This window comes from Polistes canadensis, unplaced genomic scaffold (assembly GCF_001313835.1).
Source record: "Polistes canadensis isolate GaletaPanama2010 unplaced genomic scaffold, ASM131383v1 scaffold_22, whole genome shotgun sequence".
Taxonomy (NCBI): Eukaryota; Metazoa; Arthropoda; class Insecta; order Hymenoptera; family Vespidae; genus Polistes; species Polistes canadensis.
In genome coordinates, this window is record NW_014569569.1 from 631,904 (window position 1) to 648,958 (window position 17,055).

The 17,055-nt window shown below is 33.0% G+C and overlaps 1 protein-coding gene across 12 annotated transcripts in view; it reads left to right on the plus strand.

Annotated features, from left to right (window-relative positions):
• Positions 1-17,055, plus strand: part of LOC106794038 (disks large homolog 4) — a 259,789-nt gene that overhangs the window by 148,076 nt on the left and 94,658 nt on the right. For 11 of the 12 annotated variants that reach the window (XM_014761422.1, XM_014761432.1, XM_014761421.1 and 8 more), the window contains one exon: positions 4,700-4,735. The exons of the other annotated variant lie outside the window; for it this stretch is intronic. In XM_014761422.1, coding sequence (XP_014616908.1) covers positions 4,700-4,735 — 36 coding nt within the window. The remainder of the gene's footprint in view (positions 1-4,699; positions 4,736-17,055) is intronic. 12 annotated transcript variants of the gene reach the window in all.

Consider the following 17,055-nt stretch of genomic DNA (forward strand, 5'->3'; position numbering starts at 1 on the left):
CTCTTTCTCTCTCTCTCCCTCTCTTTTTTGATTTCCATCAATGTAAATCTTTATACTTTCGGTAAAAAAATTCTCGAAAGTTTTGAATAATTCGAGTAATATTCCTAAAAGAGTATACTTTAATAAACGTTATTTCTCTAACGATGAAGTTTTCTTAGAATATGATCGAATTAAAATGTCAAGATATGCTGCTATGGCTATTATTCTTTCCCTTTCTCTTTCTCTCCCGTTTCACTCTTAATTTAGTTCGGTGTCTAATAGAAGAAGAAGGACACACCCATTAAGTATAACACTAGACACTATGAAATCCGAGGACACTGTTGAAGGTTTCCTCGTATATTATCTCACGAGAAAGAGAGGAGGAGTCGTGTAAGTAATCCAACGTAAATCCAAAACTCTCGAGTTAGGGCTTTCCTACCCTTGAATTTTTCAACGAGACAAAAGTTCGCGAACTTGCGAGTCCGTCGCTTCTCAAAATCTCGACTATTTTCAACGAGTTAAAGAAGTGGACGTTTTCGCGTTTTTCTCTCGTACGAACGAGAAAAAATTGGAGAAATTTATTAGACATTTAGGAGGTCCCTGTTAAATAGGAATCAAACAAAAATAGTATCTTACAATAATTTTTCGTTCATGTCGAATCGTTTACGCACATCAATATTCGTGAATTTTATTTCAATCTATAATATAATGGTATATCGAGATCCAAAATTTATTCCAAATGTTTTACAGTTAACTGTATCAATATTATTTGAAATATTCTTGATCTTTATCGGTGCAAAAATAATTACATGCAATCGTAATTAATATCACATAAAAAGAAAATATAACAATTTGCAATATATAATATAAGGGAATTCAAAAATAATAAAATGCGTTAGAATTTAACAGAAATCAATGAATAAAAGAAAATTATTCTATAATAATATAACTTTTATTGACTTATTTTATGTATATCTGTAAGTTTAAATTACAACTAGTTTAACTATCATAGTATCATCCATCAACGAGTCAATTATGCGTGAAAAGACTTTTAGAAAAGTACACTTTTCCGATCGGGAAATGAAAAATAAAGAAGAAAAGGTTCTTTTCTTGCTGAAGACTTTTTGTAGAAAAACTGTGGGATAAGAATCGTCATTTTCCTTGGGTACCGAACAGGAACTAAAATAGCATGTATAAGGTAATTTAATTTTATATTCTAACACGACGAGACGACACGACAAGCTCGTATAATTAATTATCATACTATTCAACTTTCGTCTACACGATGTTTTCTCTCTCTTTCTCTCTTTCTTTCTCCTTTTACTTTTTGTGCTACGATCGTTCTCTTCCTTTTCTTTTCTTTTTTTTTATCTTCTCGTACGATGAAAGGTAAGCTCCAACGAACGCGAACTTTCTTTCTACGAAGGAAAGCACATAGCGAGGACGAGGATGAGAAGAGAAGAGAAGAGAAAGGAAACACGTCTTTAGAAAAGGGACACCTCGTAATTTTCCTCTCTTATTTCCTCTTCTATTTCTCGAAAACTTGTGTCTTTTTGGGGTATCAACCAACGAGGATGAAGAGGATAATGTCGGAAACTCCTAACGTGCGTGTACGTTGCTGCTTCTGTATCTACGTTGGTGAATTTCTATAAAAGGATGTGTTCGAATGACGAGGAAAAAACACCTGAACGTTGTGACAAATCGAGATAGAATTTATTCTCTCACGTAATAAATTGAAAAATTCCATTTTTCTATTACGTTTTACGTTTCTACGAAAAGATAAAGGACAAGATTTGCGAACTATTCAACCGACTTTTAAAAGAATAAAACAAATTAAAATACAAATGCGATATCGTATTCTTGACTAATCAACTCGTGGTTCATTATCAATTGAATCAAAATTCACAGAGGTTTATCTAACTTCAAATAATTGGGTGTCTGGTAATTGGGTGATTTTAACAAAAAGAAATAAACGATATTATTGAGATACCGTTGAACAATTATAACAATTTATTTCTTCAAATCTTAATATTTCTTTTGGCAATAGCAATAAAAAAGGAGTTCCTTCATTGATAAGAATTTTTACCTTAAAGGATATTTGAAAAATCGTTAGAAGTCCTTTATCTTGGTCGTCAAGTTGAATGACACATCTGGTCCAATGTCACTCCGATTCGGTACCATACACTTGGTTTCCCGTTGATACCACCGACTTATTCGATATATCGTTTCTTTAGCCGTTACCACCTATCTCCTCCTTTCCCCCTACTACTCACCAACTTTTTCTCTTTTCCTCTCAAAGGAAAATTCAATCTCGCGATTTTCCCGTGGGAAGGTAAGGAACGACGTTGCAACTTGAAACGCGATACCTTCGAGTGTATATATAAAACAGAATGGAGGAAAAACGATAACGAGTGAGTGAGAAAAAGAGAGAAAGAGAGAGAGAGAGAGAGAAAATCTGTGTGTGTGTGTGTGTGTGTTTTTATGCGCTTGCGCGTGTCAGTGAGAAAAAGAGAATAAATATTTATTTCTATTGACGAAAAATAAAATAGAAAAAAGAAACAAATTCAACTAAAGAATCGAGAAAATTGTTGTTGATTCTTTACAAATGGTCAAATTTATTAGCTACCTTTTCAACTTCGATATTCAAGTACAGATGCTATCCAAATAACGAAGGCATATGTATATGGGCAGCAATTCGTATGGGGGAATATGTAATTCGTAATTTAAGATTCGACGATCGAACACGAAGTAGAATATTCTATAGATAAACATTTCGTTTGTAAGGGGGTTTAGTTTTTACTCCCACTCCCGTTCCTTCTCCTCCTCCTCCTCCTCCTTCTTCTATACAAGTTGAAACGAAATTCAACTTTCCCTTGCAAATAGATTTTCCAGCAAGAACAAGATCCCGAGTTTCTTGTAAATTGAATACACTGCTTATACTCTTTACGAAAGAAATGAAAGAGTGGCAGGGGGKGAGTGAGAGAGTGAGGGAGGGAGGGAAGGGCTCTGTTCATATATCGTTCGACAGTTTCATGAATAAAAAAGAATTGTGATCAGTGTCGTGTAAAACGAAATTTTCTGTCTCTCTTTCTTTTTCAAAGTTGTATTAGATCGAATTCTTTTTTTTTTTGTCTTTCTCTATTCATTTATCCGCAATTCGATTCTAATTGACAATTATTTCGATGCAAACGTTCGATAAATTCGTAAGCATAGAATTTCAATCGCATTTAAATTAAAACGAACGATAGAGATAGAGATAGAGAGAGAGAGAGAAAGATAAATCTACGTTTATCGAATGATCCTTCTCGAGGTGTTTCGTTTCCCAATAAATGGAATCGCAGGAAGTTGCAATAAATTGCAATTAGGAAAGCGGCCTGTCCTCGAGTATGGATAAACTACGAGTCGAAAAAAATCAAGCGAAAGAGGAATGGTTCAATTGAGAATGGAGATCATTCTTGAAATATTTATTAAGAAAAATATTTGTTGTCTCTGTAAGTATAAATATTATGCACAAATCAAATTATAAAAGGAAACATTTGAAAATTGCAAGGTATGATTTATGAAAAAAGAAACAATTGTAAATTCGTATTCTAATTTTGAAAAAAAAAAAAAAACAAAAAGAAACAGAAATTAAACATTAATTGTCAATAATTTACCGAATTTAACTTATGTAACAACATGGACATGAAAGGACATCATTTTAACGCGAGTAACGCACGTTTCGCGAGAGAACAAAATGTAAAAGTCTTAGGAAATGAATGAAATTTGATCAACCCCCGTTTGATTCGTCTGTAATATACGACAAAAAAGAAAAGAAGCCGCTTGCTTGTTTCAACGAAAGCGTTAAATCGAATCATAAAAAGTTTGATGGTCTCACGAGAGGTTAGTATTCGCGGAACGATTTCGTCGCGCGAGTTTTCCTCACTTGGGGGGAAAATAGCACGAGCACTTTCCATTTGCTTTAAAGGAAGCGAAGCGTGTTGTTGTTTAACCTTTTTATTTTTTTTTCTTTTTTTCTTTTTTCTTACACGCTTGAAAGAAATCATTCTCCTTTCACCTCTAGGACTTATAAGTATACATAAAAGTCGACTCTTTTTATTTGAGTAAAAAACTTATTTTCTTTTCGTTAATTATTTTAATATAATTAAAATAAATCTGTTATTATATTAATTAACGTTAAATATCTATTATAAAATAAAATCGACGCGAGAAAAGATTTATTATAAATTATTAAAAGAGAAAATATGTGTATATATATATATCAAGAAAATTAACCAAGAGCATTTATAATATTTTCAGTATTATTTAGTATTAAATTTATAGTATTTTTCTTATTACACGCATTATATATAATATTAGAATAGTTAAGATAAAAGAATGCGAAATACAGAAGTTGGGAATTAGTTTTAGTTAATTTAGCTCTGCATGAAAACTTTTTCGCACGGGTGGGTGGGTATTCGTCTACGAATGTAAATGCGTAAAGCACGCGAATGGCATGCTTTTCCAACATTAAATTTTAAGCCCACGGTGCTTCGAATGAATGAATGACTTGCGTTCTCCTCCTCCTACTCCTCCACCTCACTCTTTATCCTTTTCTCTCCCTTTTTCTTTGTTATGATTCAATTTCAGCATGATATGCGTTTCAAAGTAACGAAACTAATAAGAGAAACATCGATTTAACGCGATTTTTATCTAATGCCCACGGCACTCGTTGTTACAGGCACACACACCTCTGCTCGCGGCGGACACGAGACACGTGAGTATCAAAGCTTTTGAAAAGAAATTTCCAATCCCGTTTTACGAATTTAAATGGAACATTTTTAACCATCATTTTTTTCTTCTTTTTTTCCTTTTTTTCCTCCCCCCGAGCGGGAATGGACAAGATTTTTCTAAGTTTTTATTTGTTATTTATAATATATACAATTTGTATATCGAAATAGCGAGGATTTATTCGTCGACGAGCAGGATTAATAGCTCGTTCGATAGTCTTGAAACATTTATATCGTTAATTAGATAATTAGTCGCGATACTAATCGTTGGTCCGTATGGAGTCGTTATGTAAATGTCTGACTAAATTTTGCCCATTTGCCGAATCACGTCACATTCTCTATTTCTCTATTACCTCTCTTTTACCGTATACAACATTCTATTCTGAATAATTAGTTAACGCACACTTTCATCTTGGTTACTAATTTCACGAACAATTAAATTAATCGTTAAATTATATATTTTTGAAAAATAACACAGAAATATTATTAGAAATTATTTCATCGACGTAGAAATTAATTTCACATTCGATTGATTTTAATTTAATATTATAATTATTATTATTGCAAATGCGTTACTATCCTTTTACGTATGTGACGCAGTGTGCGTCCGATGTTTGACGGGTTTAGAAATAATGTTAATTTATGAATCGCGAGATAAATGTTATTTAGAATATATCTCATCCATCTACATATGTTCACATATTATATTGTATTTGCATATTTATGTCTACTCTACATCCATATGTATCGATAATACTTAATAAGCTTGTCGTTATCATATTATCTACTATATTGTGGTTTTTGTGGCATAGTGGGTTACGCTTTACCGTCCATTATCGATCCGTGATTTTATGATAATCATCGTGATACGCATTTTCTAACGACAACACAAAAAAAACATTCAAATAATAATTCACCTTAGTTTACATTTTTTTTTTCTTGTCTTTTTCTTTTTAATTCGCGATATTATTAAACGAACGAGAAAAATAAATCCAATGAGTTGTCTTTGTTTTTTCGATTTGTTTTTAAATCTTATTAAGGGAAACTCGAGAAATCGATTTGCCGAATTAGAAGGCAAAAGTTTCTTCTTCTTAAGCAGTTAAATGTCAACCAATCTCTGATATCGTTCGCCGTCGTCGTCGTCGTCGTCGCCATTGCTGCTTAAACGGCCGATTGGCAAAGTTCGGGCTGATTAATCTCGAGTTAAATTAGATAGCGTGCGTCTCTCTAAAACGGAAGTCAGTGCGAATGAAGGGAGAAGGAAAGGGTAAAACAATTTGTCACGCACATATACACAGAGACAACACACATTTTACATTATATTAACCACTTCCTGCGATCTCCCGACGATTCTCTTCTTAACAAATGAATCGTGTCGTATTATTATTATTAATATAATTTCTTTTTAAATGATAAACGTATCAATGACAAATATTTTTATATATGTTATATGAAAAAAAAACAAAAAAATAAAATATAAATATTAATTTTTTACTTTTTTTTTTGCAATATTTGTGAATAATATAAATTGCATCATAAATATTTCTGCGCGCATCTCGACTAAATATGATAATATAAAGTAATGAAAAATTATAATTTAATAAAGTACGTTGTCAGTAAATTCGACGCAACCTAGTTTCCATTATAAATATTGTTCCATTATAAATATTGTTCCATTTATTTGAAAAATTGATCAAATAAATAGAAGTGTATGACTATCGAAGTGCATGAAGATAAAATTTTATTTAAAACGACAACGAGAAGAGAGTGAACATACATACATGTAAAAAGAGTAAGAGTGAGATTGAATTCACAATCGATCGAAATTATAGAAGGTTCTAATTTAATGTGGTGTAGTATGTGTGTGTAAAAAGATGAGTGGGGATGTGGCATACTTTGAAAATCTACGACACATATACTTTAAATGAATAATAATTAATCGAAAGAAATGTTTATTGTAATTTAGAAGCACAGAGTACAAGCTCGGCTTACCGTTTTCTTTGAAATCCATCGTTAGACTGGCTCGTTGTTATTTATGAAAGTCAATTGAAATACTTTTATTGATTGTTGTTTGTATTACTTTCAAAAGAATAAATTTTATTTATTACGCATATCATTTTCGTTATACATACATATGTAGTCTTTCGAAAGTCATATAAACAACAATCAATAAAAGAACTTTTACAGAGGACAATGAACCAGTCTAACCGTGGATTTCGAAGAGGAAGGTACGTAGAAATTTATACTCCGTAATTTTAGATTACAATAAACGTTCCTTTCGATTAATTAACAATTATCTAAGATACGTCGAACATTCTAATGTACTTTACTTATATTTTAAGTTGCTTAAATTAAAATAGATTTGTTTTAACGTTCCTTGCCAGTGATTAATTTGAGTTGAAATTTTTTTCAACTTAATCGAAATTGTTTAATATTCCAAGTATATTATTAGATAAATGTACTTTGTATTATTTTTATTTTAATGGATATATCAATTGATTCTGTTGCTAAAATACATTTTAAATAAAAGTAAAAATAAAGGATGACCAATTGTAAGACACGAAAAATCCGAATATTATCTTTTTATATTAACATGTACGATTTTTAGTGACTATGCATTTGCAGTATATTATTTTCGTATTTACTTAATTTACTTGTTATAAATAATTCTTCCAAGGGATTTCGAGGGACACACATTTACACTGTGTGTATATGTGAATAAATTAATTATTTTCCAGATGATAATACGAGTTTCACTTTTATCGCGAGGAAAGTGTGGGGAGTTTGAGGCCACCCGCATCCTTTTTTTATTTATTTTCTTCTATTATCTTTTTATTTCTTTTTCTATTTCTCGTTTCTAATAGCAAAGCTTCAAATCCCTGAACGTCTTTGGTTTACGTCGTCTATAGTTGGAACGTCTCGTTGGCTCCTCGAAACTTTTCACAGAAATCTCACACAGCACTCGTAGGAAAAAGGAAAGGAGTTAGTCCAACACGCGCTCACGTTGGAAGATTCATAGTCGACCTGATTCGATTTGCACCGCTATTCGGAATTTTGCTAGAACGTATTTCATTCGTATCACGTACTTGCGTAGAAAGAAGGGATAAGCAGTCGTCCCGTCATTGCTTTAAAACCGAATTTAAAATAAAGCATTCGATTTATGCATATAGAAAATATACATAATGTACACACACTTATGTACAGGATTACTCGAACAATTATTGAAACGATTATAGATGAAAAAGATTTACTTTTAAAATTCGTTATTTATTCCATTCGTATTTTATGCACACACGTGTGTGCGAAATATTTTCTCTTTTTTTTGTTTTTATTATTGTTGTATTTATTATTTTCTTATTTTATATATTAAATATAGTATAAAGAAGCGTTGGAGAATAAGAAACGAAAAAGAAGAGGAAAAAAAATAGAAAAGAAATGTCGTTGGTAGGTGCGGAGAGTTAGTTCCATCATGGAGAAGATGCTTTTAAGAGCACTTTCGTTATATCCACGTAGCTGAGCTAATTTTCACGTCGACGGATTTCAAGAAGAGTCGTCGTATTTCAGGGATTAGGAAAATTATTATGCAGCTCTGGGGGTTCGCGCGCACAGAATAAGAGAGAAAGAGAGAGAGAGAGAGAGATACTCGGTGGTGATGGTGGAATCGTATATCTAACTTGGACAGAGTGTCGTTGTCGTCGTGTAAAGCATCGGTGCGTAGTCATGTATTAGTAAAAGTGGCCTCATGAAAAACCGGTTGGACGTTAGTATTATAAAGTTTGTAATGCGAAACGTTGCGGGTACGACATAATTGTAATACGATAGAATACGCTAGGATCGATTTCGTTTTAATTCGCGAACTGCCCGTGTTTTTATTTCTTTTTCTTTTTTTTCTTTTTTTATTTTATATTTTCCCTTTCCTCCCTGTCCCCTTGCCGTGTAATTTAAAAACCACGTCGTGAATTGGAAATTTGATCGCTTTAACCTTTACCCTTTTCTATTTTATATTTTTTTTTGTTTTTATTTTCATTAATGCGTAACAACGTACCTTACGCGTACGGGTTTGCGTTTTTAGTACGAGGAACGAGTCGTTTGTTCTCGTTATTACGAGAAATCGAAACATTCACGAGGCCGTCTTTAATATAATAATACGCGTAATGCAAGATTAAAGAGAGAAAGAGAAAGAGAGAGAGAGAGAGAGAAGGAAAGTTTAATGCACGTAGAAGCATTTACTCGCGATAACTCGTTAGAGACGTGTTTAATATCGACAGTGACACACACACACACACACACATACACGCAACGATGTTGTCCTTAATTAAATGTAACTACCACAGGCGACTCGTTGAAATTTCCTTGCGTGTTAGAAACACGCGGAGGAAATACACTAATATCCGTTTAAAATAGGCACAAGCAAGCTTCCCTCAGCCCCGACCTCCACACTCTCAGCCCTCTTCTCCGGTAACGTGTCGCTTTAAAGTATCCGCCAATTTTGCTCGTTCGTTCGTTCATTCGTTCATACGTTCGTTCATTCGTTCATTCGTTCGAAGTAACGAGGATTGTTGTTCGTTCCATCTTGAGATGCTTATCTTCGCGAGTAATTTCGAAATCCATTTTCCGCGGCGGGATTTAGCGTCGCTACGTTCGAAACGACGGAAATTCCAAATTCCGGACATAGCTTCTCTTTCTTATCCCTCGGGAAAACACGTCCCTATTTCACATTATACCGCTTCGTCGAAATCCTAATTCCATTAGAACTGTGAGCTACTACTAACTCCTTTGATTCTAACCTCCGCCCCCTCCTACGCCCCTCACAACCCTCCCGTCACCACCAATAACCCCCTTTTCTCTTCATACTACTCTACTCTATCCAATACTATCCTTTCCACGGGTAGAACCTCGATATCGGGCTTGTTTTACTTCGTGTTTCAACATAGTATCGACTATTATAATTTCTCTCTCGAATAATTTCCACCTAAACTAAAATCGACAACTCTACTGTTGTTGTGTTATCGTGTATGATTCTATGAATATCGATATTTCACAAAAGAAAGAAAACAAAAAGAAAGAAAAAAAAAGAAAATAGTTTCGTACAACGCGTATATCGTGAATATTAATAGAATATGGTGGAAGGTATAGGAATTATGTTATAGAACATGATATATAGGAAACATTGTTTGTATTAAAAAATCAATAAAATTTGTTTCCTCTCTCTCTATATATCGGATTTCGCGTAGACATTGACGTTCGTTAAAAAATAATAATATAAACGTTGATTTATATGAAAACATGATGGAAAAGAAAGTGTGTTGCAATTATCCAACGGATAATTTTCTACAAACGAATAGGATCCATCCCCCGCCCGTATAATTTTGAGTATAAGCGTTCGAAGGTCATCTGGGCTGTCCTTTTCAGGGAAGAAAGACAATTCATGGTCCGTCACTAACAACTAATCTCGGCAATTTGCGGTGACACGTAGGGTCGTACCGACGCACGCACGTCAAGTCGGGATGATTTATACGACGTGTCCCGTTATAATACTGGTAGCCCATAATGCAATGCCAGAGAGAGGGTGGAAGCACCGGAAGTGACAGGAAGAGACGACGTCGCGTGGTAGCCACTAACTCTGGACCCAACGATGACCTCTTACCGGTAATGGACACTATCGTGGATCCCTTTACCCTATTCTCTGTTAAAATACCATGATACTTCGGAAACCTTTGTCTTTAGAATATCATTTCGATTTCGAATATTTTAAGATCTCTAATCGTCTCATGATAATACTTTCTAAAATAATTTATCAATTATTTTCCAATTTTTACATTATTATTACATTAATATATTAATTTGTATATATATTTTGATAGATATAATCTTCGATATTTATATTTTTATATTATAATATTACACGAGATCGTTTATTACATTATTATTTCGTGTTATTCTCTATTATATATTTTGTTGCAACTTTAAAAGATACATATTACGTGTTGGCGACTTGTCGAGTATACTAATGCAATCAAAATGTGGTGGGTGGAAATTCTTCGAGCGTATGGCAGAGCCGAGAAGACGACCAAGCGTAAATAACGATGACAGAACGTTTCCATCGTGTTACGTTGCATTCATCTTTGGGATTGGAAGAGAAACTGAGTGTGTAACACAGAGTGTTGTTAGTCTGAGCAAAAGAGTGCATCGTGCATAAAAAAGAATAAACTCCAGGGCTACGAGAGGGATCATTTACCCTCCTGCTATTAATTATCTCTTTATCTCTCTCTTGCTTCTTGTTTCGAGTATCATTCTACGATTTTTTCTCTCTTTTTTCATTTTTCTTTTACGTGAACAACTTTTATTGAGTGTTCTCTAATAAATAATATAAAATGTAACACTTAAAACAAATTAATTTTTTATTTATTTCATCAATATTTTATTATTTCATACAAATAATTGAATATTAAAGTTTGATCTAATAAATATGTTCAATAAAATAAATAATTCAATAAAATGAATGAATAAAATCATACACACATACACACAGCAGCAGATAGATATTTTTTGTATTAAACGCAAAATAAAAAAAAGAAGAAGAAATTTTCTTGTTTATTGGAAAATGTAGTTTTAAATAATTAACATTCGAACATAAAAGATCCTGAAACAGTGGGGCCAACGTATAATGAATCGATATGGTGAAGGTAGAAACTATTCGTTTGTAGAATGGAAAACGAGAGAGAGAGAGAGAGAGAGAGAGAGAGAGAGAGAGAGAGAGTTTCGTCGAGTTTCATCGGCTAGAACATACATACATACATACACACATATATATATGTAATATACACATATACATATACGTACATATACGTACGTCTAATTGCTGCAACAAATTTCGAAACTGACCGTTCGGTTTGAATCACGAAATGCCGTTTTCGACGTTTGGAAATTGTTGCCACCGTCGCCATCTCTGACGAGGTTCGCGTAATCCGCAGGGTTCGGCTTTTCTCGCTGCATTTGCAGTTCGACCAAACGCATCGAGTATAGTAGGTTGACCACAGTATTTGACACGTTCCAAGTTTATGTACAATTCCAGTACTATTTAGTATGTATCTATGTATCTCTATGTATATAGTACCCAAATACAAAGATACACATATGTATGTGTATTTAATACTTACTTATCTACTACATATTACGTATAGGTGTATATGTAAAACGAACATGACGAACTTTGAACGAATTTCTTTCTCTTTTTTTTCCTCTCTCACTCTCTCTCTCTCTCTCTCTCTCTCTCTCTCTCTCTCTCTCTCTCTCTCGCTCGTTATCTTTTGTTTTCTTTTTTTTCTTTCAGCGTTATCTGCATACAAAATGCTCGTTCCCTATCTCGTCGCTGATTCCAATGCAGATGGGACGGAATAAATTATGATAATACAGTGCGATTCTCGAGCGAGGGAAATCAGCTCTAAAGATTTCTATACTGTTAGGTATAAAAAAAAAAAAAAAAAAAAAAAAAAAATAAAGAAAGAAAAAAAAAGATATATAATATACCCCAGAAATAAACCCATCTAAAACAGACGGTACTTTCTTTTTTTTTCTTCTTATTAGAGAGTTTCTTAAAAGTTTTCATATAATTATTAATATTCCAGATTAATCGTTTTACGTCATTTAAATTATATGATATAATATAATATGATAATAATGTAATACAAGTCGTCCATTTAAAATTACATCCCAAATTGAGTTATACAAATTATTATAGAGTTTTCTATCGAGAATGGTTATTGCATGAATTTTTCCTGTGTTTTTTTTTTTTTTCTAGTATAAAAAAAAAAGAAATAAACCTATCGGCTAATACTTACCGTTTAATCGAATAATCAAGTTTTACGAAAAGGTGGAGAACGCTCGAACGACTACAAGTATCGGGTTCGCTTTACAAAGTTCAATCTTTATTCGTGTTAGGTACTTTCATAAAATTGCCAAAGACAATTCTATTTCGACGTTGGAACTCGTAAGGAGCTCGTAAAGCTCATAGGACGACGATCTTTCGTTTAAACGAGCTCGAAACAAAGTAGTATAATCCGTAAACCAACGACTTTTTCTCTTCTTTTGCTTTAAACCAACCAACCAACCAACCAACCAACCCCCACCCATTTTTACTTCATTTTCTCTCCCTCTCCTTCTTTCTTTCTTTCTCTCCTTTTTAATTCTTACGTCTTTAATTTCGAAATCAAGTTACAATTTATTATAGCGTATTTTTTATTTTATTTTTATTTTTTTTTCTACCGTTGGGGTATATTTATCGGTTCAACATTTTACGCGTATTAGTAAGAAATATTCATTATAATTGAAATAAATAATAATTACGTAATAAAATGAAATAAACGACGCAAACCCTGACATAGATCCTATTATAAATTTTTATACTATTCATTCTACAAAATATTTATCGTTAATAATTAATATAGAAATATTGATCATATAGATCAATATATAATATTATTCATGAGGTTTATCCATTTTACGGTACTTTTTCCCTTATCGCTCCCTTATTTGAAATTTATTTATTTATATATTTTCCCTTTGAAGCATTTTCAATTTTTTTTTGTACAACGTCCAACACGGTTACACTTTCCCTTGAAAAATCATCGAGTTTCATTAGTTTCTTTAAAGATCTTCGATTTACCTTTTTTTTTTTTACCGAGAAAGGTAAAAGTCCAAAAAGCAGTAGACTAATTTATCTTCCATCGAAAAGTACTGCAAAGAGAGCCATAAGTAGAAGAAGAAGAAGAAGAAAAAACCAAGGAAGGGTGATTGAAACGAAAGATAAACTTGGTAGACTTCGTTCGTTGGTAGATTCGTGTTTGATCATTTGGTATTACTAAAAGATTACTGTTCGCTACAAACATAAACGAAAAGATATTGAACGAAGTCATTTTAATTAAACGAATCGCGTTTAAAACGCGTCAAGCATTTCTCCCTTTCTCTTTCCATTTTAAGGATCGTTTGAAAATTTTCGAATGAATATTTTCGCGGTAGTTGGGACGATCGACGTAAAAATTTCGGCTTACACCGCAGCTGCTTTTATCCTCCGCTCTTTTTTTTTTTTCTTTTTATTATTCCTGGAAAATGAATTTAAGAGAGAGAGAGGTAAAAAGAAGAAAAAAAAGAAGTAAAATAGAAAGAAAGAGATTGCTTTGAAGTCTTTTGAACGCACACTACTATCGCATATCAGACAGATAGTTTCCTTTGATAATGGAAAAACAGGATAATTGAAAAGCGTCTAGCTAAACCATACCTACTCGTGTTAAACTTCTTCTTTACTCCTTTCTTTTTCCCTTTACCACCATCCATCCATCCCCCACCTTTCTCTCTCTCTCTCTGTTTCTTGCGTTTTGTTAAATTCATATCGTGCGAGCTTAAATGGATTCCTTTTTACATCGAAATTTCACACTAAGTGAATTTAATCTGTAAAGAAATTTCTTTGAAACGCCTGGTGACCTTACCAACTCTCGTGGTTAGCCCTTTGAGGGTAGTAAATACATATATATATATATATATGTTCTGTGCGTACAGAACAAAAGAGTAGCCTATCCATGTAAGATGTTTTTTTGAAAGGGCTAAAAAGAGAAACGACTTTTTTTATTACCTTACCCTAACCCTTACACCTTACTTTCATCTCAGTAATTCAATTTTTTCTTTCGATTCTTTCCTTTTCTTTTCTTTTTTTTCTTTTCTTTTTCTTTTCTTCTATTTCTTTTCTCTTTCTCGTTTAATTCGATATTGAAACTCGACGATTCTTTTTACCTTGGCGATTGTTAAAGTAATTTCAAAAATATTCGATTGCAACATACGTTCCTTTACTATTCTTTTATCTTTTAGATTTGAGAAAAATACGAAAAATAAATTTATCCAATAATATTGCTCAAACGTAAAGGATTATTCCGTAAAAAAAAATTTTAGTAATTTTTTTCGTTATACGTAATATTTGCAAAACGCGAGACAATATTTTTCGTTTTTTTTTTTTTTTTAATCGAATCCAAAACGAATACCTGTTACAATTCGTTTTTTAGTTTTATTTAGCTCTTATTATTAGTTTTAAATTTACTCCTTTAGTTCTTTTCTTTCTTTTTAAGGGACGTGTCCTCCCCTTTCCACCTCCTCCCATAGTAATCTTGACTTAGAATTACCGAAGTCCGTTTAACGATTTACGAGATTCGAACGATCCTCTTTATACCGTCGATATATTCGATCTCAGAGAAGTGATCGTAATAGCACAAGAGAGAAAGAGAAAGAGAAAGAGAAAGACAGATAGAGAGAAATGTAACGAGAAAAGAGATGTTTCGATTCAACGACGAACTTCGTTCCATTTTAGCACATACCATTTACGGTTTTTAGGTCCGGAAGTTTACGACTTTAAAGTCAGCTCGGAGGATCCCTTTTAAGAGATCGTACCTACGCGGTTGAAATTTTTGTTCATCCCCGAGATTTCTCGTCTCACTTTCTTACCGTTTATTAAACCCCCCTTTTTTACTTTCCTACGTTTTCGATCTTTCTTATTTTATTTTTCTATTATTCATGACGCCGAGCCAGAGGGGAGTAACGAAAATCTACATCTTCTTACGTTCTCGTATTATTATTTGAATTTTTGTGAGAATTTCTTTGTTCGCCAAAGGTTTGACAATTTTGGCCACGTTTTAATGCGAATTCAGTGAGGAGGAGGTGAATGGTGGATAGAGGGTTGGATCGATGGTGTTGGTTGTTATTTCTAACGAGACGATCGTTACCAATTTTATTAGTTATTCTCGACTACTAATTCGGAGAGTATTTTTTATCGTGTACTTTCGATGCAATAAAACCACAACAGAGATTTCCACCATCATCACATAGGGTATACGAAATTTCTTCATGACGTTACTAAAACTTGCTTACGGTTTACTACTTTCTTTCCTCTTTTTTTTTTCTCCCCCTTTTTCTCCCTCTTTCTTTATTTTGTTTTCATTCGTTGTTTGCTTTTTAATTCACTCGTTTAAATCCTACAAAAGAAAGTGGGTAAGTCGTGTAAAATATATACGCGCATAAAGTATAACCACATGTTTGAGGAAACGTCGACGTTATTTTTCTATCCAAGGGAATTTTTGCTCCCCAAACGAATTCGCTCGTTTTCACGAGACGTTTACGTTTCGTAACCATCAAATAAATGTCCTATTACCATGAAATCACTAAATAAAGACGTAAAGAGGTTCGGGGAAGAAGAGTATAGCGAGCAATTTAGATAAGTATCTAAATGTACTATAGTTCAAGTCGAAATTGTTCTTAGAATTGTTATCGTTATCTTTTGAGAAGTCGTGGAAAATCACTTTTATTTATTTCAATAGTATTTTGTAAAAATAAATGGTCACGGTATATATACAATTTATATTTGTTTTAGTAATTAATAATTATACGTCAATATTTATTATCGTTCAATATAACAATTTGTAATAAAAATAATTATAATTTGTATTATTAATAAACTTGCAATTTTTTTGGAACTTATCCAAAATTCGAACGTGCTATTTATAATCACGAAAATTTTAAATGAACAAAAAATTGATCAGTACCTTTAAATATAATAAAGATAGAATTACATTAGTATTGCATTCTAATATTATATTATAAATATTGATCGTCTATATTTAAAACAATATAATTGAATAATAATCTAAATAATACCGCGTATCATTCATTTAAATAATTCATTAAAAACCGACAAATATAAACGTCAAGTTGCTATCACTGTGTGCATACTTTGTGTTACTCCTTTATTTCTTCCCACTTGGTCTCAATCCGACAAACAAACCGCGGCACTTTGAAGAAAAGGATTTTAAGAAGCGAGAAGAAAAAGGACAAGAATAAGTGACGTCTTTTAGAACTTTCGAATAGAAAGGAAAGGAAGGAAGGAAGGAAGCACGCAGGCAAGCAGGCAAGCAAGCAAGCAAGCAAGTAAAGAAGTAAAAAAAAGTAAAATAAGAAAAGGGTAAGGGTAAGGGTAAAGAAGGGTGCTTGGAAAGAGGGGACCCGTTTTCTTCGTGGAAGAAAAGAATCGAAAAGAAAACTAAGCGAACGTGACCGGGATAACGCGAGCTCGATTTGGATTCGTCTCTTAGCATGTAATGGTGGTGGTGGGTGGTGGTGGTGTTAGTGGTGAGATGTAAAAGAAGAATAGTGGTGGTGGTAGAAAAGAGACAGAGATATATAGATAAAGAGAGAGAGAAAGAGAGTGGGAGAAGGAGTAGGATGAGGGTGGTTAAGGGTGAATTGGGAAGGGTGATGGGGGGGGGGGAGG